Source organism: Pinus tabuliformis, chromosome 3_2 (assembly GCF_031772625.1).
Source record: "Pinus tabuliformis cultivar Carrire ecotype Pingquan chromosome 3_2, CPIR1, whole genome shotgun sequence".
Lineage (NCBI taxonomy): Eukaryota > Viridiplantae > Streptophyta > Pinopsida > Pinales > Pinaceae > Pinus > Pinus tabuliformis.
In genome coordinates, this window is record NC_142302.1 from 945,048,726 (window position 1) to 945,073,071 (window position 24,346).

General features: G+C 35.0%; 2 protein-coding genes and 1 long non-coding RNA gene across 4 annotated transcripts; 1 reads left to right on the forward strand and 2 right to left on the reverse strand.

The window, feature by feature from the left end:
- Positions 1-1,718: 1,718 nt before the first annotated feature.
- Positions 1,719-2,879, forward strand: LOC149183755 (uncharacterized). Of its 2 annotated transcripts, XR_016257205.1 has the most exons (3): positions 1,729-2,211; positions 2,305-2,516; positions 2,588-2,879. It is a non-coding gene; the product is annotated as an uncharacterized LOC149183755 (long non-coding RNA). The 2 variants fall into 2 exon arrangements; XR_016257204.1 differs by having other exon boundaries at positions 1,719-2,211; positions 2,305-2,879.
- A 4,588-nt stretch (positions 2,880-7,467) lies between these two features.
- LOC149183756 (putative protein phosphatase 2C 44) lies at positions 7,468-8,007 on the reverse strand. Its single transcript, XM_089415067.1, has 2 exons — positions 7,728-8,007; positions 7,468-7,559 (listed from the first exon to the last, which is right to left on the reverse strand). The coding sequence occupies exons 1-2, from the start codon at positions 8,005-8,007 to the stop codon at positions 7,468-7,470; spliced, it is 372 nt and encodes a 123-aa protein (XP_089271193.1).
- An 11,520-nt stretch (positions 8,008-19,527) lies between these two features.
- On the reverse strand, positions 19,528-20,394 carry LOC149183757 (aspartic proteinase NANA, chloroplast-like). The gene has a single exon (XM_089415068.1). The coding sequence runs from the start codon at positions 20,392-20,394 to the stop codon at positions 19,528-19,530; it is 867 nt and encodes a 288-aa protein (XP_089271194.1).
- Between the last annotated feature and the right edge of the window lie 3,952 nt (positions 20,395-24,346).

Consider the following 24,346-nt stretch of genomic DNA (forward strand, 5'->3'; position numbering starts at 1 on the left):
AATATTTAGGAATTCTTGACTGCTCCTAGACAAACTTTCATTCACCTTCCCTCTCTGTTAGCTAATGAAAGATTCTTAGTTGCCTTTCATCTCTGACCTTCATTCCATCTTTATTCCAGCCTGATATTGTTCTATGTGTAGTTATCCTGCTCCGTATTCCTCTTGTGACCAAGAAAACGCAACAGCAAGCCCTAATCCATGACTCCATGCCCAATGGTTTGAACTTCTCACTCTATGCATCCCAACTCTGCTTGAAAACATCATCCTTCCCACCAAAATAAAAACAAAACCCATGTACACCATAATTAGCCTAAAATCAACCCAAAACAAAGTTAAATCATAAAGAGAGATCCCTCTCTGACTGCAGGTAGGCTAGGACCTGCAGCCCAAAGATTGGTTTGTGGTTACCTCGGCCATATCCCTTAAGGAGCCAAGGGACAACCTGAGTGATAACAATATTGGTATTTGATCCATCTCTATGAACAATGGTCTTGAGATGTTCAACTTGTGTGAATATACCCTAACTTCCAAACAATAATTTACATAATTAGGTACATGCCACATAATAATTTACATAACTATTTACATAACAACATTCATGGTAGATGCACGTAATACATATCACTCTAACATAATCTACTAAGTTCCTTTTGACTATCATTATCAAGAACCAACATAATTATCTAATATTTCATGTGATAGTTGTGTGTAAAGAGGAGGTCATCAACGGAGGTCACTGAATTGTGGGTTGTGAGTGACAAATTGTAATACAGAGTGGTAGGGTTAGGTATAAAAATCATCTCAGAATCTGGAGCATTGGTAGTGTGTCATGATTTCTCCAAACAATCAACAAATGATTTCTGAATGTACAATGTCTTCATGGCATTCTGGTGTTGGAGATATCAACACTCTACACAAGAATGTGTTTAGAGTCTTATGGCAATAACACCAATGTACTAGGTGTTGGAAAGTGGGTGAACAAAGAACAAGAGTAAGTGGGGACTGCAAATCATGTGGAATTAGGATGTGGGGCAATGAACCAAGAAGTAGAGAGGTGTGGTCTCTTATCAAATTTGTGATCAACAATTAGGGATCTCAAGAAAGCATGGACTAGGTTTTGGCCTGTTGAAAGCCTGTTTGCATTTGCATTCTAGTGAAACCCGCATTTTGTGATGATCGGGAAAAGCTGCTGATGAGATCTTTGAAATCTAAAGATAAAGAAGATAAAGGGGCCACAATCATGGCTTTTGATGCCCTCGAAAACTACTTCACCAATGGTGGAGGGGATAGTGTGCAAGAAGTATCGTATAGAACTGCCTCATTAGTATTTCCAATGTTGACAAAAGTATTAATCAACTTTGTATTAATAGGTTGGTTCAATGTGGATGGCTTCTCTAGCTCTTTGGTAGCCAGAAGGGCAATAAAACATTTTGTTGTGGACAACAAAGGAAATGAGTTTACTACCAATGCCTTTCTAACCAATGTTGTGGTCATAGTCAAGTCTAATGTTGATAACGCTAGTGTTTGTCAAGTGTTGAACTTTAGGGGTACTGTTTTGGGGATCAGAACCTTACTGTTTATCTTTTGTATGCTAACATTATTTATTTTTTAGTTATGCTGTTCTTATTGCATTTGAGGGAGGCGCTGGAAAATGGTATGAAATCCAAGCCATTCCACTGTCTAAACCTAGAATTATTGTAATAATAACAACCATTTTTACGCCGTAAGGCGTTCCTCTGAGAAAGACTCCCCTCCAGTGCCACTCTGTACCTTTCTGCGCCATTGATTTCGTTGTTAGACGATAAAATTAATATTCACCGTCTGATTCAAAGTGCTCCATTCATTATCCCTGGCAGCGCATGGCATCTGGCCGCGGCGCAAGAAAAGAGCGTTTATCCCCACATAGAGGCATCTGCATGCTCTGCTAGCCTTAATAACCCCGTCCACTTGGCAACCAATCCTTGGGATCAACATGCCCATTTATATTCTTATCAGGTTCTTGGATCGTATGGCTAGGAGGGCGCCGAATAGGTGATCGAGTAACTAACATAGCATCATGTGTCATTTGCTCTGTTTTATTTTGGTATCGATGGCTTCGGTGATGAAGGGTGAAACCCTAGGGTTTGAACTTCTGCGAACCATGGCGTCCTTCCTCGATGTACGGGTGCAATTGGGCCGAATCCACTTGCCTTCTATTTCAACTCTTAACTGGTTAGGTCATTTTTGCATACCTGTTTCACTTTTCACGGCATATTTTGGTCTTTGAAGTTACTGTAACACTCATGGTTTGGTTTGCATGCCTAGGATTCCATTTTTCCGTGGCAATGGTGCATTTGGTTTCATATCAAAATTTTTCTCAAGGTGGCTACAAGATACGCCCCTTCTCCTGGGAGGGAAGTGCATAACCTCTCATAAAGCATTTAAGTCTGCCGAGGATCCTTCCAAAGGGTTCTAATGTTTTCATGGTACTCATGAACATGGAACAAAATGTCCAAGCGACTACCATTCCTCCACACGTAAGCATCTTCTTTTTGCTAAGGTTGGAAGATTCTTTATCAGCGGTTGATAATAAATGTTTAATGTGCAGGTAAGTGCTTTTCCTCCGCGGGCTCGCTTCTATAGGTTTCAACCCACTGTCAGGGTTTTGATGAGGTTCTTTCTTCATATTCATGTGTATAGACTTGCATGTGACTCTGCTAGAATTCTCCAAACAATACCGGAGTTGGGGTTTTTCTAGTTATTGATTGTATCAATTGGCCTTCTTAACCTACTAAATTGTGAATTCTTTAAATAAACCCTCGACACTGTTGAGAGGGGTTTACTGTAATGTTATGTTGTTACGTTTTTTTTAGAACTGTTCAGTACCTTCGTTTTGTTTAGTTGCGACTTCTTGTGGTAATGGTCTTCATTTGCTCCATGTGTCGGATGGTTATAAATCGTTACAGTTCTGTAGTTTCACACTATTTCATTATGTTTAAAGTTCTTCTTTTATTACTTGCGTTGTTTAAGTAATGCTTAATATTGGTTCCATTTCTATAATGATGAAAATATGGTATCTCTTAGTAGTTTTATAATTTGTATATGAACATAAATTTGTATAATATTTATAAACTTTGAGCCATTTATACAGATCCCTTTATATGGTTAACTCTGCATGATAATAGTATTTATTTATACAGTTGTTTTCTATTTTCAAAATTTCAGTTCTTAATGTCATGCATGAGATTGTGCAAGAGTCCTTGAGGAACTGTTTCTAGGATGGCTAATGTGTGGCCTTGCCACTAACCCTCGAGGTTCTGTTATTATTCCTCGTAACTTAATTAGGGTCTTTGTCCTATGGTTTAACTAATACCAGAGGATAGTTGAATGGTAATGGTTCCAGCTTCTCTTGTTGTTTTCAATTATACCATCTCTTTAAATCTCAACAAATTTTCAACATTTAGTTTTCTTTTATTTATCTAGTCTCTACTTGAAATAAAGAATAGACTCTATACATATAATATGCATTTTCACATAGAGTTTCTCTATCTGATAAAATTAAAAATCCAGAAAACAACCATATCTCTACTATCTCATTGTCATAAATTCACAGGGAAACAAGATCACACTTTTACATGCTCAACAATGCAGAAAAATAACAATATTCTTTCCATGTTATTCACACAATAGTAAATACAAACAAGAAACGCCGTAAGGCCTTCCTCTCTGCGCCATTGATTTCGTTGTTAGACGATAGAATTAATATTCACCGTCTGATTCAAAGTGCTCCATTTCAAAGTGCTCCATTCATTATCCCTCGCAGCGCATGGCATCTGGCCGCGGCGCAAGAAAAGAGCGTTTACACGTAATTGGCTACACGTAATTGGCTGGTACGTGGCTCCCTTGGAATGCACGTAATTGGCTGGTACGTGGCTCCCTTGGAATGCACGTAATTGGCTGGTACGTGGCTCCCTTGGAATGCTTTACGGGGAGACTTGGTCCACTCAACGGCCTTCACATCACAATTGATCCCATCCCATTTCAGAGTAATCAACCGATCCATATTTCCATTAATTCCTCTAGTTTTTCTGCCCATTTCTGGGTTTTATATAAAGAGTCTTTCGATTTACTTTCGTCTGCGGGTTTCATATATCTCATCTTACTTTCATTGAGCTCCTCCTCTCATCATCGAATCCATCGGTGGGGTGGAGTTGTTGCTACACTAATGAATAATATGAAGGCTACAATAACCCAACAATCACCAGAAAATTATGAAGGCTACAATAACCCAACAATGACCAGAAAACTATCAGGTATTTATTGTTTTTTAGAGTGCTAGATTTATGGATCTGCCTGTGTTTTTGTTTTTTTAGAGTGCTAGATTTATGGATCTGCCTGTGTTTTTGAATTTTGTTGATCCATCTCTTTTTCTTATATTAATTCATCTATCCATCTCTGTACGGAAAAATACAACGAGAAGCTCATGGAAGCCAACGCTGGAACAAAAAATTGTACTTGAATCTATTCACAAAAGCGGCATTCATTCACCAACGTTGGAAGAGATACGGAGGATTACCAAACATTTGCAGCAGTATGGCAAAGTTGAAAATAAAAGTTCTGTCTGCAAGTATTTGATTCTGATTTGGAAGCATTGCCAACACAGCAGGAATCATTAGGCATTCAAAGGCTGATTATGTCTGAAATACGCAAATTGCAAATTTGTTTTGTGGTCTTGGAGAAAGGGGATAGCTATGAGGTTCAATACACACATTTCATCAATTTGCTTGACTTATCATTCTGCTTCCACATACTGTCTGTTTTAGCATTCTATTCGATTAGAAGAGAATTCTTGCCCATGTATACATTGTTAATTTGTAATAATATAATGCATCTTTGATTCAACTGGTGAGGTCGACGGAATGTAAGCCAACCACCTTACCTCCATTCTCGCTACAGTTTTCCGCATTCCTATAGCATAAGTTAAGGGGTGACACTACGTGCAATTCCAGGGATTGGGCAGATAAATGCCCCTCGGATCTGGCACCTAGGGAAAGGAAATCCTCTCTTTGCAATGCAGTTACTTGGGGCATCTTTCTTTAAGAACTTCAAAAAAGAACCTCTGGTATTTAGATGAACTATTCGAGTAAAATTAATGACAATACAGTAATCAAAAAATTTCCTAGATGCTTTCTCCCATGAGATGAGTTTGCGAAAAAAAATATGCATGTAACAGTAACTATGCAAATAAGTAAATGATTGGAAAAAATGCCTTGCCTTCCACAATCCATCACTAGCCAAAATGAGAAATTTTGTGGTTGCATCTATGGTCATGTCTCTCACATCTGGTTCTGAACTTAAATGAACTCGAGGTACATCTCCTAATATATTAAAAAAAAAACACCATTAAGTATATAGTTTCTCCTGTTACCATTCAAATGTTACTCTTGAGCTAGACCATTAAGATAGAATTATAAAGTTACAAATCAAAAAAATTTCTCATTAAAATTAATCTTTGCACAACATTTGTAGTGGTACCTGGCAGGAGTGTCACAAATCCACCCTTCTCGATGTTTTGGCGTTCAATACTTGGCTCATGATCAACAGTCAGCTCAATAGCAATGCCGTTTTTACATATAACAGCCCTCGAATCCCCTGTATTTGCTACAAAGAGTTTTTTCCCATCAACTAAAATAGCAGTGACTGTTGTGGAGCCACCGGGCCCTAAATCAGCTGCCTTTGCTAAAAATTTCCCATCAGTCCGGTTGTATGCATTCTTGATGGCACTTTCTGGGTCTGTCCAGAACTTCGGCTCCATTATTATCAGAGATACTTTTTAGCATTAAAATACTTAATTAGCATTTTACACCATACGAAACTTTGAAAATAGCAAGTGACAACCAATACAACGAATGGCAGATCAGTTGTAAAAGCATTTTACTGGATGTGCATTAGAGTCAGAAATCTCATCTAATATACAATTTTTTTCTAAAGAGTCATTTGAGAACCATCATATTTATATAAATGAAGGAAATTATCAAAAATGATAACGATTTGTCACAAACGCAATTTTTGCAATAAGGAAGCACTATTGCTTTATGCCATGACGTAATGCTACTATTGGGCGTTTTTTCTTTGGATAGGTGCAAGAGACAAATGAACATGTAAGTATAGGAAATATATGAACAGTTTAAGCTATTTGAAAAATAGTGTATTTACGCATGAAACATATTCAACTAGAAATATGATGGGGAAAACAAGAAATTCATTATATGTGAGAAGTAAAATGTTGGAGAATCTTCACCTTTGAGGTTTGAGAAATGGACATGGCAATATATCACAACTAGAAAAATCTTGTTCATTGATGCAGATCATTGTTACAATTAACAATATATATCATATGCCAAAGATAAAACACAGGAAATTAACCCACGAAGTCAATGCAAGTAGAAACATCATAATAGAACCAATAGAGGAAAAAACGAAATTGTTTCACAAGTTACAATCAAGTTAGGAAATTGAGATAAACATATGCAATTTGGAAAATGGAAAGAAACTTTGAACCTGCTCCAATTTAATGTATAATTTTAATTTTTGATTGACTAGCGATTGCAAAACAATACATGTCACAATACAATCAACTATAAAATTTAAATAGATGTTGTTAAATTCACAGAGACCTTCCAAGTATTCCCTATGATTCATAGATGCTAAACCAGGTAGACCATTAGCATTGATTACAAGTATTCCCCATGATTCATAGATGGTAAACCAGGTAGACCATCAGCTTTGATTACAAGTATTCCCCATGATTCATAGATGGTAAACCAGGTAGACCATCAGCATTGATTACAGTGCATAACCCCAAAGGAATTGTAAGAGTTGAACTTGTGACATCCCATTTCTGAGAAGTTCAATGTCTAACTCCAAGGCCAATCAAGCCAACCCCAGGGCTCATAAATAAGATAATAAAAATATATATACTTTTCGTAATGAGGCGTGATACCTATCATCCAGCTCATAAAGGATATAGGTTGGTAACAATTGAAATAGACTTACAAATTAGCTAATTTAGAGAGTTTCATTGTGGGCAAAATCAAGAATCTCATTCTAGATTACGATTTAAGTTGGGAATCAAACCCTACTCAACTAATGAAAGGACTGAAATTTTCTAAACCCCTTTCCAGCACTAATTTAAATATGTAGACTATAGATTGGTACTACCCAGGCACTCCCTAGGTGACATTATTAAGCAACGCATCAGTAGCTACAGAGTGATTGATACAGATGTGGATGATTCTTCTCCCTCCTATACTTTTTACATCTATACCTAATGACAAGTAATGGGCACTTCCACAGTATGTTGTAACTAGTGTATTTTTTAGTCTCGTCGACCTCTCTTTTGGTCACCCACTGCCATTAATAAAACTAGTCTTATCTTATCTTCTGTCGTCTGTTAATAAGAAATGGTACTGTAATATAAAAACAATACTAAATAGCCAAAATGAGAAATTTTGTGGTTGCATCTATGGTCGTGTCTCTCACATCTGGTTCTGAACTTAAATGAACTCGAGGTACATCTCCTAATATATAAAAAAAAAACGCCATTAAGTATACAGTTTCTCCCTCTGACCATTCAAATGTTACTCTTGAGCTAGACCATTAAGATAGAATTAGAAAGTTACAAATCAAAAAATTATTTAAGTATGTTCTCATTAAAATTAATCTCTGCACAACATTCGTAGTGGTACCTGGCAGGAGTGTCACAAATCCACCCTTCTCGATGTTTTGGCGTTCAATACTTGGCTCATGATCAACAGTCAGCTCAATAGCAATGCCGTTTTTACATATAACAGCCCTGGAATCCCCTGTATTTGCTACAAAGAGTTTTTTCCCATCAACTAAAATAGCAGCGACTGCTGTGGAGCCATCGGGCCCTAAATCAGCTGCCTTTGCTAAAAATTTCCCATCAGTCCGGTTGTATGCATTCTTAGTGGCACTTTCTGGGTTTGTCCAGAACTTCGGCTCCATTATTATCAGAGATACTTGTTAGCATTAAAATACTTAATTAGCATTTTACACCATACAAAACTTTGAAAATAGCAAGTGACAACCAATACAACAAATGGCAGATCAGCTGTAAAAGCATTTTACTGGATGTGCATTAGAGTTAGAAATCTCATCTAATATACAATTTTTTTCTAAAGAGTCATTTGAGAACCATCATATTTATATAAATGAAGGAAATTATCACATGTCAGTATTCTTCTACACACTATTATTTACAAAATATCCATATTCAGCATACACATAACTAACAATTTCAATTGCAACTCATTATCATCCACCCTTGCTTTCAACAATGCCCATTCGCATGTCGCTATTCTTCCACACTCTATGCCTTACGGCGTTTCCTTTGCAACATCAGGTGCAAATGCTAGTTATTTCTTTAGGCATGGACTGTTCAAAATTGTTTTCAAAGAAAACTGGTGGTAGGAGGCTTATGATTCATGGGAGAAAGAGGCTTATGCTGTGGGCAGTGATAGTTTTAGAGATAATGTGCATTGTATTCGACATTGTGGGAAAACCTCGGTTGCCATACAAGTCAAGAAATAAATGACTCGTAAGCTGGGTTGAAGACCAGAAAAGTTGAAATTCAATCGGGCTTATAGTTGAAACATTTGTAATTTTTCCCAGGGCGTTGCGGTCAAAGGTCTTAATCTCGTTTGTAATGTAATCGAATCTTGAATAACATACCAATTTTGGAGGTAGGGGAGCTATCAGAGCGCAATCAAGCTGTCGGAATGCGGTGTCACTAGTCTTTCGCAACCCCATTGAATTTAGAATGGTCTACAATGAAGGCGGTAGACTAGGGAAAGGAAATTTTGCGAGTGTGAAAAGATGATTTGGCTCGTTTGTAATGTAATAGAAGCTTGAATAGCATACCAGTTTCAGAGGCAGGGGAGTTGACAGAGCACAATCAAGCTATCGAAATGCGGCGCCATAGGTCTTTTGCGAGCCTGTTGAATTCAGAATGGTCTAACAGAGCTGAGTTAGATTAGGGAAAGGAAAGGGTGCGCGCGGAAAATTCATTTTGGTTGTTCAAAATCTGCCAATTTAATGCAGGGCTGCATAAGGTTGCTGGGCAGGGGAGGGTGGCGGAGGAGGAGGGGCTCCGGGGAGGCCGCAGATGGTGGGGCCCCCAGGTGATTGGAGGAGGAGAAGGGTGGAGCGGGGCCGCCTGGACCCAATCGCCAGTGCCGGAGGACCTGTCAAACCAGCTCTGTTCTTTAGCTTGAATAACCCATTCCATTTTTTGCCATCTTCATGTAAGTGACAGTAACGGTAATTTTCCGGAACTCTTCAAGGTGTGGTCTTGACGTAAGTGACGGTAACACCAGTGGCACGTGGTCCATTAAGAATGTGTGGTGGTTTGATTGCCACGACTCACGCGTCCATCAACATTTACTGTGCTTCTTTGTATATAGACACCCTGACTATAACAAACATAGGGCTAGAAGCTGACGAGCAAATTCCAGTCCCAAAGTGAATTTTTCATCAAATATAATTACAAAACCATCAATATTCTTGGTTGAAACTGTGAAAATAGGTGGGGAGGTGTGTAAACTTCATCAAAATTGACGTGTAGGTATGTTTTGAAATTCCAATACTGCAACATCTATCTTAAACACCAATCTAACATGAGCTTAACACCGATCTAACATGAGCTTAGAGGGATCAAATTTCTTTACCTGTAAACTTATTTTAATGTGCAAAAGAACATGTGATTTTTCATTGTTTAAATTGTATTTTTGAATGCTATAAAGATTACATGACTTAAACTTGTAAGTCCAAAAAAATCTTTATATAATATATACATTAAAATTTTTAAAATATTTTTTTTCAATTTTATATGATATACATAAATTTTTTAAAACAATATATAAAATATCTTATTCATATATTTTTTTTAGTTTTAATTATTTTACATGAAACTATATATGGTTACATGGACAACTAATTAATTATGCATAGCATATTTGTTTTCACTAGTGGACATTGTTTTTCTATTTAGAAAAATGTTATATTTTATGTTAAGAAAAATGCATATCAATTCTTTAAAAAAACATACTTACACATTACCTTTACCATCAACTATAAAGTAAGCCTCCGAACTCAATTACAATTCCGTGTTTATGAAACCAATAAATAATAAATAAATACGACTATCTAGTGTGTATACGTCCCTAACCAACACGAATATGGTTGAATTGAGGTTTCTGTGATCCATAACAAGTTTACGAGAGATTTTTCGGCGTAAATCCCATGATATTTCATTTGTCGATGCGTTTCGAACCAACCAGTGTGGTTCATCGTCAGGACAAGTTGAAGAATCAGATCAAGCTTTTGCATGTTAAATAGTCAGAGCAGAACCTCCAACGACTACAATTCCTGATCAGGCAATGGCTATATTGACCAATGACTAAATTTGACCGAGGATCAGTTAGTTAGACCAAGGTCATAAAAATAAGGTTTCTAGGAATGTGGCTCTTGCCATTAAATCCAGTAGCTCAGTGAGTTCCCTACACCATAAACTTATTGAGAGCAACCCTATCACTCCTAGGATCTATGGACTCCCTAAAATTCACAAGGAAGGAGCTCCCTTAAGGCCCATTGTCAACACCATTGGAGGTCCTACCTACCTTCTTGCTAAGTTCCTTGCGTTAAGGCTTAAGCCCTTAGTTGGTCGTACTAAGTCCTTCGTAAAAGACTCTGCTTCCTTTATTGATGAACTCAAGGACATTAAGCTTGACTCTGGGGACATTCTTGTTAGTTTTGATGTAGTTTCCCTGTTCACTTGCATCCCTATAAATGAGGCCATGGAGGTAATCAACCGCTTAACAAATCCTGACATTGCTCGGTTAGTTGAGATCTGCCTCACTTCCACCTTCTTCAGTTTTGAGGGGGAGTTCTTTGAGCAAACCTGTGGGGTTGCCATGGGCTCACCCCTATCCCCTGTTGTTGCTAACTTTTTTATGGAAGATTTTGAATCCAAGGCTCTAAACTCAGCCCGCCTCCTGCCCAAGCTGTGGAAAAGGTATGTAGATGACACCAATGTCATCTAGTCTCACAGCCAAGAGGAGTTAGATCTCTTCTTCGATCATCTCAACAATCAATCCGCGGCCATTAAGTTTACTAAGGAGCAGGAAGTCGATGGTTGCCTCCCTTTCCTTGATATTTCTAAGAATAGTGATGGTTCCCTCTGCCACCAGATGTTTCATAAGAAAACTCATACAAAGCGGTATCTTCATGCTAGTTCCCACCATTTCCTGGCTCAGAAGATGGGTGTTCTCAATACCCTTGCTACTCGTGCCCTAAGGATCTCGGATAACAAGAACTTTGAGAAAGAAAAATCCCATCTCCTTGATGTCTTTGTTGAGAATGGTTATAGTAGGAACATGGGTCAGAAGGCTTTCCTCAAAGCTGCCAAGAAGTCTCTAGCTAAAAGAGAACTGAAGGAGCGGATTCCAGGTGTCCATCTTCCGTTTGTTCAGGGGACCATTGATAAGATTGCGAGGATTCTCAAGAGTCATAGTGTCCCTGTGACCTTTAGGCCCCTTTACACCATTCGTAAGTCCCTTAGATCTGTGAAGGATCCTATCGACCCTAAAGATATGAAAGGGGTATATATTATCCCTTGTTCCTATGGAACCCCTTATATTGGTGAGACTGGTAGCTCCATTGATCAAAGGATTATTGAGCATGCAGCTGACCTTAAACATAGGAGAACCAAGTCTTCCGCTTTAGCTGAGCATGCGGAAAAAAACCAAGCATCTTGTTTGTATTGAGGAGGCTAGTGTCATTGCTAGGGTTTCGCAGTTCCATCATCGGAAATTTAGGGAAGCCCTTGAGATTGAAAAAAGGCCGAGAAATCTCAATAGAGAGGATGGCTAGAATATCGGTAGATGCTAGGTCCCAACATTCTCTTCCTAGTCGCTTTCTTCCTTTCTTCACCCCCTCCCCCACCCTTGGTTTGTGGCTCATCTATTTTTTTTTATTCTTTTTTGATAGAAAATTTAATTACTTGTATTATAATAAGTTATTTTAGCAATTAGATATGCAATTAATTTTATCTGATTATCTAAAATATTTTTATTCTTTCCATCCTTTGACTTATTCTAATAGTATTATTTTTAAACTATTAATACCGGTTATAACTAACTATTATCTTAATAAAATTAACTTATATATATATATATATAGATATAGATATAGATATATATCTATAGATATATTAATTTTTATAAAGTAGTTTAAACCTTTAGGTGTATTCATATAAATAATTAATTAAAATTTGGTTAATTTATTAAATAATCCTCTAGGTTAATTTAACAAAATAGATAAAATTACTTAATATCATTTTCTTATTCTAAAATTTATATTTTATATGTATGTATTAAATAGTTATTACCTTATATAACTAACTATTAACAACCATTTAAAATTACTTTATATATATATATATATATATATATATAGTTAAAAAAAAAAATTGAAGGTGTGGTTATTTTTTCCTCTGTCTTAAGATAACCATCTTCCTATTTAATATATTAAATTAACTTATTTTTATGACCTTGGTCTAACTCACTGATCCCTAGTCAAATTTAGCCGTTGGTCAATATAGCCGTTGCCCGATCAGGAATTGTAGCCGTTGGAGGTTCTGCTTTGACTATTTAACATGCAAAAGCTTGATCTGATTCTTCAACTTGTCCTGACGATGAACCACACTGGTTGGTTCGAAACACGTCGACAAATGAAATATCATGTGATTTTATGTCAAAAAATCTCTCGTAAACGAATATGGTTGCTTAATTAGAATTCTATGTTTACTAAACCAATAAATAAATACGACTATCTAGTGTGTATACGTCCATAACCAACATGAATATGGTTGCTTAATTTTGTAACTCCATGTTACAATCAAACGTCATAAATGTATATAAGCACGAAAATTGAGTTGTGAAATGGTACGGAAAATCTAGAGAGAGAATGATCTGAATAAAGGTGCAGCCAAATAGAGTGGAGACATAAAAAAAAAAATATTGGATTTATTTTTAAGGTGAGCCCAACATAAATCTTTATTTAAAATAAAAATTGGAAAAGTGGACTATTTTAAGGTGAGGTATTAAATTAGGATAGTTATATAAATTAAAGTTGTAGTTTATTTGCTATATATTTTAGAAAGTGTTACTTTAAAATTGGGTAAAAATTTGTTGAAATTAATATGAGTGCTCGAGTGCTTAAAGTATTTCACAGTGTTGAATTCATGTAGGCAGTGAAAGATCTATTTTAAACAATAAAGATCAAGATGTGCCTTGGTTTTTTCAGGATGTTGAATCCTTATATGTAGTGAAAAACCCATTTTAAATAACAAAGGTCAAGATTTGACCAATTTTCTTTTACCTGATTAGCCAAAACTCACAATACCTAAATTAAATAGCTAATAAACTCCAATAGGTATCAATTCATAATAGAAATCAAAACACTTATGCATCTATTGTTGCTAAAATATCATAAAAACAAAGTCATTTATAATTTCTTTTTAAATTATTATTATTGTAGGCTTTGTTACAATACTATGGCCAATATCACACAACCAAAAAAACATAATACATATGAGACTTGTTCACATAACATTTTTTTAATTCAATTCCATGAAAAGGGAAAAAAGACATAACTACTTTGCAGATAAATTTCAACTTTTGATCTATTATGAATATGCAAGTTAAATCCTTATGATAACTATCTATAATTAAATTAAAATCCTAAAAACCCTATTTCAAAAGAAATACTTCTATAAAAATTAAACACGCCTATTGGTCAAAATTAACTAAAAGATAGAAATTAACTAAAAAATTCATCTTAACTCGAGCAAGTTAAATCCATTTGATAATTATCTATAATTTAATTACAATTCTAAAAACCCTATTTCAAAATAAGCACTTCTATACAAATTAAACACGCCTATCTAACACAAAGATGAAACAAATTTATAAAAGTGCAAACCACTTTATTGAGTGTAAAACTAAAAATTTACTTCTCAACATATGATTCCTCTTTGTTTTATATATATATATATATATATATATATATTAATTAATTTTTTTTTATCACACCATACCATATTTAAATTATTTTTTAAAAAATGGTTTGAATAATTATAAAAAATTATTTGAATTTAAATAAATAATTTAAAATTTCATCAATAATTAACATGGAAATTTTTATGAATAATTAATTAAATAATTAAATAATTATTATATTATTCTTCCCATGTTAATTCTTTTTTTTTGTCTTTTTGAATATTTATTATAATAGGTGAAATTTGTAATTGATTTTGGACTTTTTAAATTTAAGAGTGAATTTTTTATTATAATAGTTAAAATATGAAGTGATTTTTGGAACTATTGAATTTTGAAGTAATGTTTTCATATTTTGAATTTAGAAATAATGAATATATTATTATTATGTCTAACATATTATTTTGATGGGGGTGGGCAATTAAACTAGGAATTTCATATCAAAGAGTATTTTTACGTCGTAAGGCATTCCTCTCTGAAATTAACTTTCCTCTTAGCTTATGTGTACATTCGTGGGTCCCCGATTTAGGTGTTAGACGATTAAAATAATTTTAGCCAACCGATTGATTCGACCGATACGATATTAAGTTAGTTAGAAATTTAATAAAAATTATAAGAAAGTTAGGTTCTAGAATGTGAAGACTCCTTCGGCACCTCGTTTGGATCCCCCACTACTGTTCATGGTCATGGCGAATTGTGGAATGCAGAAACACAGTATACATCGCGACAAACGGATTTCAAAACAATAAGGCACCGACTGGATATCTTTCCTACAATGCGAACCACTGCCCTTGTGCAATAGAAACTATTATTGCTTTGACCCAAACTATGGTCATGCAGGTGGAGCACGACATACAGTTAAATGGAAAGATGGTCAAGCGACCTAGACATATATCTTACCCTACATACCCAGGTGCCAAAGTTCCATTTAGCTGCTCTGTCTTTTGAAGAATTTGTTGGTGAGGGTTTTAACATTGGTCTTCCGGGGAACAAGGTAAACCTCCTCACATTCCACAGTTCACCTATTCTCAAACCCTAGAGTTTTACGAGGCTTCTCGAAATAATTATTGCTAAGCCCTTTTGTGGGAAAGGGGATTCGACTCCCTTTCTTCCCTGTTTTATTTCTGTTTTATTTCAGGCATAGGAATCCATGAAGGATTATATAAGTTCATTAAATCCACAGATTGTTGCCTTTGATTCTGTCTTCGAGTTGAAAAACAAAGGGAAAAAGGTCTGTAAAGGATTCGTTTCGAGGATGACAAGAAATAGTTGTTGCAGAGATTGAATGTGACCTTGCTTTGAAAGCGTTATTTTTAAAGGTAAACACCCTAAATTCGTCACTGTTATCATACCATATGGTGACAATATGCCCTTTTTTTCAGTGCAGTCCATGGCAGCATGTTTTTCCTCGTATTATTTCTCAAGTCCATCGCCTTTCTCTGATGATGTTAACCAGAAGGTTGTTGGTGACTTTTAGTGGGGACCGATGTTATTTTTTCTGATAAAGTTATCAAAATATGTTTGTTTTACCAGATTTTATATAAATTATTTTTTTCATTTTCCTTTATTTGGTGTTCTTGCCAAAAATGGGAATTTTTTCATAAGAGAACTTTGAATGTGCCTGACAATCCTGCTCGATTCTAGTAAAATTTGTCGTTGGAAAGAGGGTTTGTTTGCTATACAATTTACATAGTCCTTCATTTCTTTGTATGTATATATGTATATGCTGATGCTCTTCTTATCAGGTAAAAGGTGAACCAAATATATCATACATTTGCTCCCGTTATTATAGTTTGGAGTCTCCAGTGCCATGGATAAAGAGAAGAACAACACTGATTTCTCTGTATGTATATATGTATATGTTGATGCTCTTCTTATCAGGTAAAAGGTGAACCAAATATATCATACATTTTCTCTCGTTATTATAGTTTGGAGTCTCCAGTGCCATGGATAAAGAGCAGAACAACAATGAAAAAGTAGCTGTTGTAATGCCCTGCGATTATAGCAAAACAAGTGAGAAGAAAATGTTGGCCGTGGATTATACGAGTTTACCCTACTCTACCCTAGGAGTTAAGGGCTCTCTCTTCATTTTTTCCCTAAGAGTTAAGGGATCTCTCTTATGCTATGTTTCTTTCCCTCTCTCACGTGATCCTCTTTTCTCTTTCGATCCTGAATTACCAGGTAGCATGCAATACATATCTAGAATGTCCTCTCAATTTCATTTTAAAGGGTAGGGGTTGCTTTAAATGATTTGTGAACTAGGTAGTATTCAAATCTCCCTTTGTATCTTTACATGGAGTACTGGAGTTTTTGTATTTTTTCTGAAGCGTTTTTGTGTGTCTCGTAGCTAAATTTATCCAACACCACTGGTTTTAAGAAATTTTCACAATATTTTAACATCTCTTGCATATTTCATTGTTGTTTACATGTTTTTCAAATGTTCAAATTGATTGTCTAGCATGTTCATAGCTTCCTCCTATAGTTACCAGCTTGCTTATACTTGCATAATCATTAGCCACAAATTATTCTTGAGATGAAAATACTATATTTGTTTTATGTGAAAGATAAAAGGAATACATTTAGATGGCTTTGTAGCCTGGAAGACTGATTAACTGACGACTGGTGAGTTAAAGTGCTTGAAAGCATGAGAGCTAGAAATTTTAGAGCACGAGAGTTAAAATAATTAGTGCTTAAGCATAATGAAAAAAAAATCCAACACATGTCTACCTAACAAGGTTTGAACCCATGCCATAGCTGCTTTCTTAAATGACATTCATTGCATGCATTATGATGTACTGAGTCATGAAAGGATGCTGGTATTTTTAAGAGAAATTATAATTGAAAGGAGCTATTTCATTGCAGATACTTGGAGAGATGACTAGCCTTGGATATATGTTTCCATAGGTGCTGGAGTGACTTTTTCCATTGTTGATGTCAATTATTAGTTGTCCTGCTGCCATTTCGACCAGTGCCCTTAGTTGGGCAGTTAGCTTCAGTATTGTTCTCCCTGTAGATGTGGAAGGATCATATATGCTCAAATCTAGATGATTTCAAAAAATATGAAATATGAAACTCAAAAAACAAACCTTGAAAAACAACATCAAGAAGCCAAAAATCTGAACATGAAGACTGAAATTTAAGAGTAAGATTTCTCATCTTCAATTGCTAATTTTGGTTATCACTTTCATGCAAAAAATCAGCACACAAAACGTTATAATGTTTTGTCCTCTTTGTTGTTCACAAGAGGCAAATGAGTTCAAAATTCTGAAAGTGATAAAATAAGAAGTGTATAGGGCTTATGGACAAGTATAACAGTCCCATCAACAACACCCTAGGGTTTCCTGATGTGCCCATATATCACTTTTTATTTATTTATTTCTTTTAGTCAGTATTTTTACAAAATTTGGGGTTACAATGTTCCTAATTTTGGGAGACATTTCCCAATTGTGTGAAAAAATTTACTGCAGTCATTTCTACCACCTTCCCTAGGTGCATTACCCAAGATGATAACTTTGACCACATTGTAATTTATAAGTGATACTTGAATTATGTCATTCATGATATTTGGTTCACAAACATTTTTTGTGGATGTTAGATATCATTGCAGTCCATATTACATGGCCCCAGAAGTCCTGAAGCAGAACTATATACCAGAGGTTGATTTGTTTAGTGCAGGGGTCATTTTGTACATTATTTTGTTTTGTGGAGTGCCACCATTATGGGTTTCACGTTAAAGTTTGTAGAAATATATTGTGACCAATTTATGTATTTTTCTTGAATTTTAATCTTATAGTGCGGGAAAATTATATTTAGTATTCTATGTAATTTGCATACATAAATGATGGAGCAGGGGGTTTCTTAGGTAAATGTAGTCAAATAGATTTCAAAAGAGATCCACAACCAGATGTCTCTCAGCATTGCAAGGTTCATTTTCGGTAGATGCTTGAGCATGATCCTAAGATTTGGTTAATTGTTCAAAGTATGTTGCTTTATGTTATGACTAAATTCTAGCTTTAGGCCTACAGGGTGCAGTTTTAGCTTACATAATTGAGTTCTATTTATAAAAAGTAATTAAAGAGGAGATAAAATTTCAAATTACTTATATCATATGTAAATTAAATTTAACTCTAACTTTAGATCCACAAAGGAAAATAAGCATGCATAATAATGGTATGAAAGCATGAAACTATTTTCTACCAGTTAAAGGAGTCTAACTAACTTTGTAAAGTTATTAACGGGGAACTGGGCCCTTCATCACCTATATCAGTGAATGAATACTCCTATTTTTCATTACATTTTGTTAAGGGCAATGTGGTCTATAATATTTAGGAAACTATGACTTTGTTGGTGCTTGTAATATTGCACAACTACAATTTTTTTTGGCATCTTTATTTGGAAGTCCATAACCACTCCATTTCTCAAGTATCATCTTCCATGCTTGTAGAAAATTTTGTCCTTTTTGCAAATCCACAAAAAATAGGAGCACAGTGAGTAAATCTGATTACACAATTTTTCTTGTCAATATATTAGTAGTTACAAGGACAAGTCTGCAGTGCAGTTTCATAGTTATCTGTTTAGAATAAATTCTATAGAATATTCAATCTGTTAGCAATGGTACAGTGTGTGTCTTTCAGAATTATGACATGCATGAGCTAAAGTTGAAGGCATTGAAGTTTTTTTTAAAATAAAATTTGGTTTCTAATATGATTTTTGTCTCTTTCTAAGATGTATAACAACAATGACCACATTAGAGAGAAGTGGCTGCAAGAGTGACCAACTGCAAAAGAAAATAAAGTGAATTAATCTTTTTTCCCTCAATGCATAATTGTTTCTATTCCTTTTGTTTGTGACTTTGGGCAAAACGATATTAGCTGCACCTTTTTTAATAAACACAGGTGTACATAGTGTCTTCATTTCAGCTAGATAGTTCCAAGTCTACCATTTTCTTTGCTAGCTTGGAGACTTTTAAATTTAGCAAAAATTCCTATTGTGCTAATTTTGACAGTTGTATAAGCACCTTTCCAATGATGGTCTTTATTTTCCACTATATGTATATTGTTTGCTTTGTGTGGGTGTTCCTTGTGATAGGGATCCACATGCTTACATTTTCCTATACTTGTTCGAAATAAATCTCCTTTCTACTAATGCTTCTCTTTTTGCATCTTGGATTCCACTTGTGATCCTAGGTGGAGTATTTCCCTACAAAGTTGATGCATACTGTCTACACTATTTTCATTAAATATTTGATAACTTCCCTTTTCTCAGTAAGTTTACAAATTGATAGACTTGTTTTCTTAGATTTTCCACAAGCGCACACCTCTAGAAGCTGTAGATCTAGTTTCCAGACTTCTTTAGTACTCCCCAAACCTTCATTGCATTGTTGTAAGTAATGAGATTTTATAACATTAATTTAAGTTTTCATAACTGAATAGTCAGTAGGAGCAAACCCAAGAAGAGATTGTTGCACGTCGTACTGAACGAAGAAATTTTGCTGCAGTAGATTCCCAATAATACTTGGCGTTGGTTCTGTAACGGGTCTGAGCCCCAGGCATCTCACGTCGTCCTCGATCTGCAGGATATAATTCTCTGGCGGTGGTCTAAATGTTTTTCCTCCTTCAAAAACAATTGAGAATTCAGGAAACTCCAATTCATTCACACTCGAAGTGTTGAAGCATAGATCAAATTGTTGTGGAGACAACATTGTAGCCATAGGATATGTAATTGTCACATTCATGGCCTCCAGTATTATTTTATAGGCCTCCTCTGGCAAATAAGTGACAGAAGTCCCAGAATCTATTATTGTGCCCCGGTTGCCAAATTCATCCAGCTCCCAAACATTGCTGGATATAGGAAGTTTCTCTCCATTTATGACGATTTCTTCAATACCCACGTAATAGAATGATGATCTGCCTCTCAGAATTAGAGTATATTGAATTGGCCCTCTCAATAGTGAGGAGCCTGATTCTTCTATCATGTCTCCAAATACCAGAGAGCTTTTCACAGTGGTAGGCTCTAAATAGTCTCTTAAGTAGTAAGAGAATTTACCTCCATATAATCTTGTTGTTTGTGCTGCAAATGAATTGGGTCCTTGACCTAAACCCAACACGCCTCCTGATCCAACCTTTGTGTGGCCTTGGTTCTCCATTCCACATCCCATCAACACATTCTCTGCCTTTAGTGTCCTCCTAGATGTAGAACTCAATGTAATTGTATCATAGATATATGGACCTATGGAGAAAGAGTCATCCATATAACTCTGAGTATATTTGCAGGCCATTTTAGGGTTAATAGTGCATGATACTAGGGAAGAAAGGGCATAGAATTCTTTGGAATAACAAGGTAAGTATGATAAAGATGAAGATCTGTCTGGATTGAAAAAGCTACAATTTTGGCAGGGATTGTAGTTCACCCAAATGAGATCACTGCCGATATCTGCTATAGGCAAGATTTTTTGAGGCAGAGTTCCAACATAGAGCTCTACGAAATAAAGAGTGGTTCCTAGAGTTGCACCAGAGGCTACTGGTATATTAGGTGCCAAGTTCGAACCTACTGGAGGGGAAGTAGGAGCCAAACTATCGGAATTGTAAGGCACACGATGATGGGATCTTATTATCATGGAGTCAAGGCTTATGAGTGCTCAAATGGCGAGGTGCCTGCTAGGGAAGTGGTTGTACAAGGGACTATGTATGGAATGACGGTGGATCAACTTCATTTCCAACTTCAAGCCACCTCCATGTTGCAGAAGGATAATAATTAGAGTTAACATGAATACAAAAGAATTATATTTCCCCATTACTAAGCAATCAATTAAAACACCTTGGACAACTTACAGATCCTTTGTCCAAAGCTACCCTTCCAGACTTCTTCAGTACTCCCCAAACCTTCGTTGCACTACTGTAAGTAATGATATTTTATAACATGAATTTAAGTTTTTATTTTGTACCATCTTTCATATGATTTTGTTTTCCAAGTTTTTTTTATTGAGACATGGAAATTCAATTACTCTGTCACAGCTTGAATCTTGTATACACCCTTTCTTCAATGAGCTTCGAGATCCCAATGCTCGCTTGCCCAATGGCTGCCCTCTTCCCCTTCTATTCAACTTCAAAACACAGGGTAAGAACATGATGCTTCTATTTTTATTAAATTATGCTAGAACTTTCTTGCAGAAATTAAGGGAGCTACTCCTGAGCTTCTTCAGAAGCTGAGCATGCAAGAAAGAAATGCTCGCATCTCAACCCTTTTTTGGCTAATTTGGCATAAGTCGATGGTCTCATGTAGATTTCTGATTGCTAACAGTGTGTTCTTGTTTGGAATATGGAAGATAGAACATACACTTGAGGAAATTTCGGGCCACTCTATCGAGCATTTTACCAAATTTGTACCAAAAGACAATGTAGCATGTTGATCATTCTCACTATGCAGAAATCCTACAATCGTGTTTCTGTATTATATCAAGTAAGGTATTCTAGGCACACAATTTTGTGATTTTCCTTGCTCTTTACATGCTCTCTTAGCCTCCCACTAGGATCAGATTTCATCCCCAACTATCACTACTCAGTCTGTGGGGTGGACCAAAAGGTCATCTGATCATTAGTGTGAAAGCTACATACAGTTTGACATCGATATGTAAATTACTGTTATCAAACTTTGGCTTGTTACCCCATCTCTCTTTAGTGAAAGTGTTAAGTCCACATGGTATTGAACTGTCATGCCTCTCTCCTCTCTGTCCACAATATTATATTGTTGAATTTAATGAATATTTAAATGAAATAAAATTAATCATCATTAAAAATGTTAGAACTGTAAAGGAAAAGTATTCTATACTGTTCATAATTAGAAAACTAAACCAATCATTTACTTTAAAACCATTATTTATTCAAACGATTCTAGTTTGGTGTTGACATATGAAACGAACTTTTAAGCACTTGATTTGTAAAAGGAAGCTAAAATGGAAGAAATATTCGATCAAATAATTTGTCATGGTTGGTAGAGTTTGATGACTTTTGTCCATTATATATACCATGTGCATATTCATAAAAACTAAAATGTCCAATAATAGTTGAAAATAATGTATGAGTATGCTTTTCCTCATTACCTTGAATACTAGCCTTGGAGACTTTTAAATTTAGCAAAAAATTCTATTGTGTTAATTTTGACAGTTGTATAAGCACCTTTCCAATGATGGTCTTTATTTTCCAGTATATTGTATAAGCACCTTTCCAATGTATATTGCTTTCTTTGTGTGGGTGTTCCTTGTGATACGGATCCACATGCTTACATTTTCCTATACTTGTTTGAAATAAATCTCCTTTCTACTAATGCTTTTCTTTTTACATATTGGATTCCACTTGTGATCCTAGGTGGAGTATTTCCCTACAGAGTTGATGCCACTTTATTGAGGACTAGAATGTGGAGGTGGCTTGATATCAACTACTCCCCTACAATATTGGGTGTGAATTCCTCATGACATGATGGAGCAAGAAAAGGGAAATAATACTAACAAGTCAAGAGTAGTTTCACATAGTTGAGATATGGATGGTGTCCACACCTTTTCAGATTAATTTTATATGAAATGTTCTGAAAGATTTGTTATGGTAAACAATGAGAAAAATAATAGTTATGTTTTTGTTGAGGAAGATAATAGTTAATTATGCCTTACGATGTTTCCTTTGTAGCATATGGTGCAATTGCTAGTAATAGAATGCTCAATTACTGTCAATCCAAAACCCTTTGAACAAATGTTAAAATTTTTGACTTTAAAATCACTTTTTAATGAATTTTTTTTCTAGAATTTAATCTCTCTCTCTCTCTCTATATATATATATATATATATATAGTAGTTGAATAAATAATTGTTACGATTGTTTAAATACTTTAATTATTAAAAATTAAAAAACGTAACGAATTTGTTTTTAAATTAAAATCCGAGATATAATGGAAAACCAACTTTTCACATTAAAAAATTATATGCACCATAATATTTGTAGAAGCAAAATTGAGTGAATTTAACATAGAAATATCACATATCCAACTTTATATGCACCATAATATTTGTAGAAGCAAAATTGAGTGAATTTAACATAGAAACATCACATATTCTCAAAGTTGGAGAAGTGTAATATCCCTAATATAGGGTTTACCATTTTTCCATATATAACTATTCTAACTTGATTGATGCACGGTTAAATCAAGAAGTGGTTAGACTTATAGCTCTTGGTAATTGCCTTTCCATTTATGATTCAATGGAGGAAAAATGCACAATGAAAGGGGGAGATAGGGAAGAAAAGAAAGAGGAGATCACCATTCAAGATTCTCAAGATTACTTCCCATTGAAAAGAGTAATGATTCTCAAGATTCATCAGGTGAAAATACTAATGTAACATCTAACTGTTACAAATATTTTGATGATTATGAGTGTGGAATTCTTGTTATCCTTGCGATGACAAGTCCAATGAAAATGTGGATACCATGAAGGAGAGCAGCGAGCGTGGAATTCTTGCTATCTTTGCGATGACAATTCCAATGAAAATGTGGACACACTTGACCATTCAGTTGCAAGAGATAAGTATTTTTATCATTTTTCTTGAAAGAAGAGTTTGCATACAAATCTTATTATATTCAAAATAAAAGAAAGTAGTCATGGTATTGGAAAAGGTGCATATTAAAATCATTTGTATAGCTTAAGCATATTAAAAGATAAGTTGTTATGTGTGTGTTAAAAGCTAAGTAACTTTGCCATTTTCTTCAGAGAAATTACACTAATTTTTGCAGATAAAAGCTAAGTAAATTTGTAGTTTCTCTTATAAATATTACATATGAATATTGAGTGTTAAAATATAAGTAGCTTTGTTATTTACTTGGAATAAATTACACTACTTTTTGCAGATAAAGCTAAGTAAATTTGTAGTTTCTCTTAGAAAGATTACATATGAATATTGAGTGTTAAAAGATAAGTAGCTTTGTTATTTATTTGGAATAAATTACACGAGATTCTTGCTAAGTAGCCAATATATCCTCTTGAGAAAAAATGCATGAGACATGTAAAGTTCTTGAATATTGTGTGTTAAAAGCTAAGTAGCTTTGTTATTTATTTGGAATAAATTACACGAGATTCTTGCTAAGTAGCCAATATATCCTCTTGAAAAAAGATGCATGAGACATGTAAAGTTCTTGAGGGGATAGTATCAAAAGTGGCCGGATTTTCTTTGAATAGAATATGTGATTTT

Coding starts and splice junctions, on each gene's coding strand:
- LOC149183757 (XM_089415068.1), bottom strand. CDS start 20,394: ATGGCCTGCAAATATACTCAGAGTTATATGGATGACTCTTTCTCCATA.
- LOC149183756 (XM_089415067.1), bottom strand. CDS start 8,007: ATGGAGCCGAAGTTCTGGACAAACCCAGAAAGTGCCACTAAGAATGCA. Junction 7,560..7,727: donor ATTTGTGACACTCCTGCCAG/GTACCACTACGA, acceptor TTTATATATTAG/GAGATGTACCTCGAGTTCAT.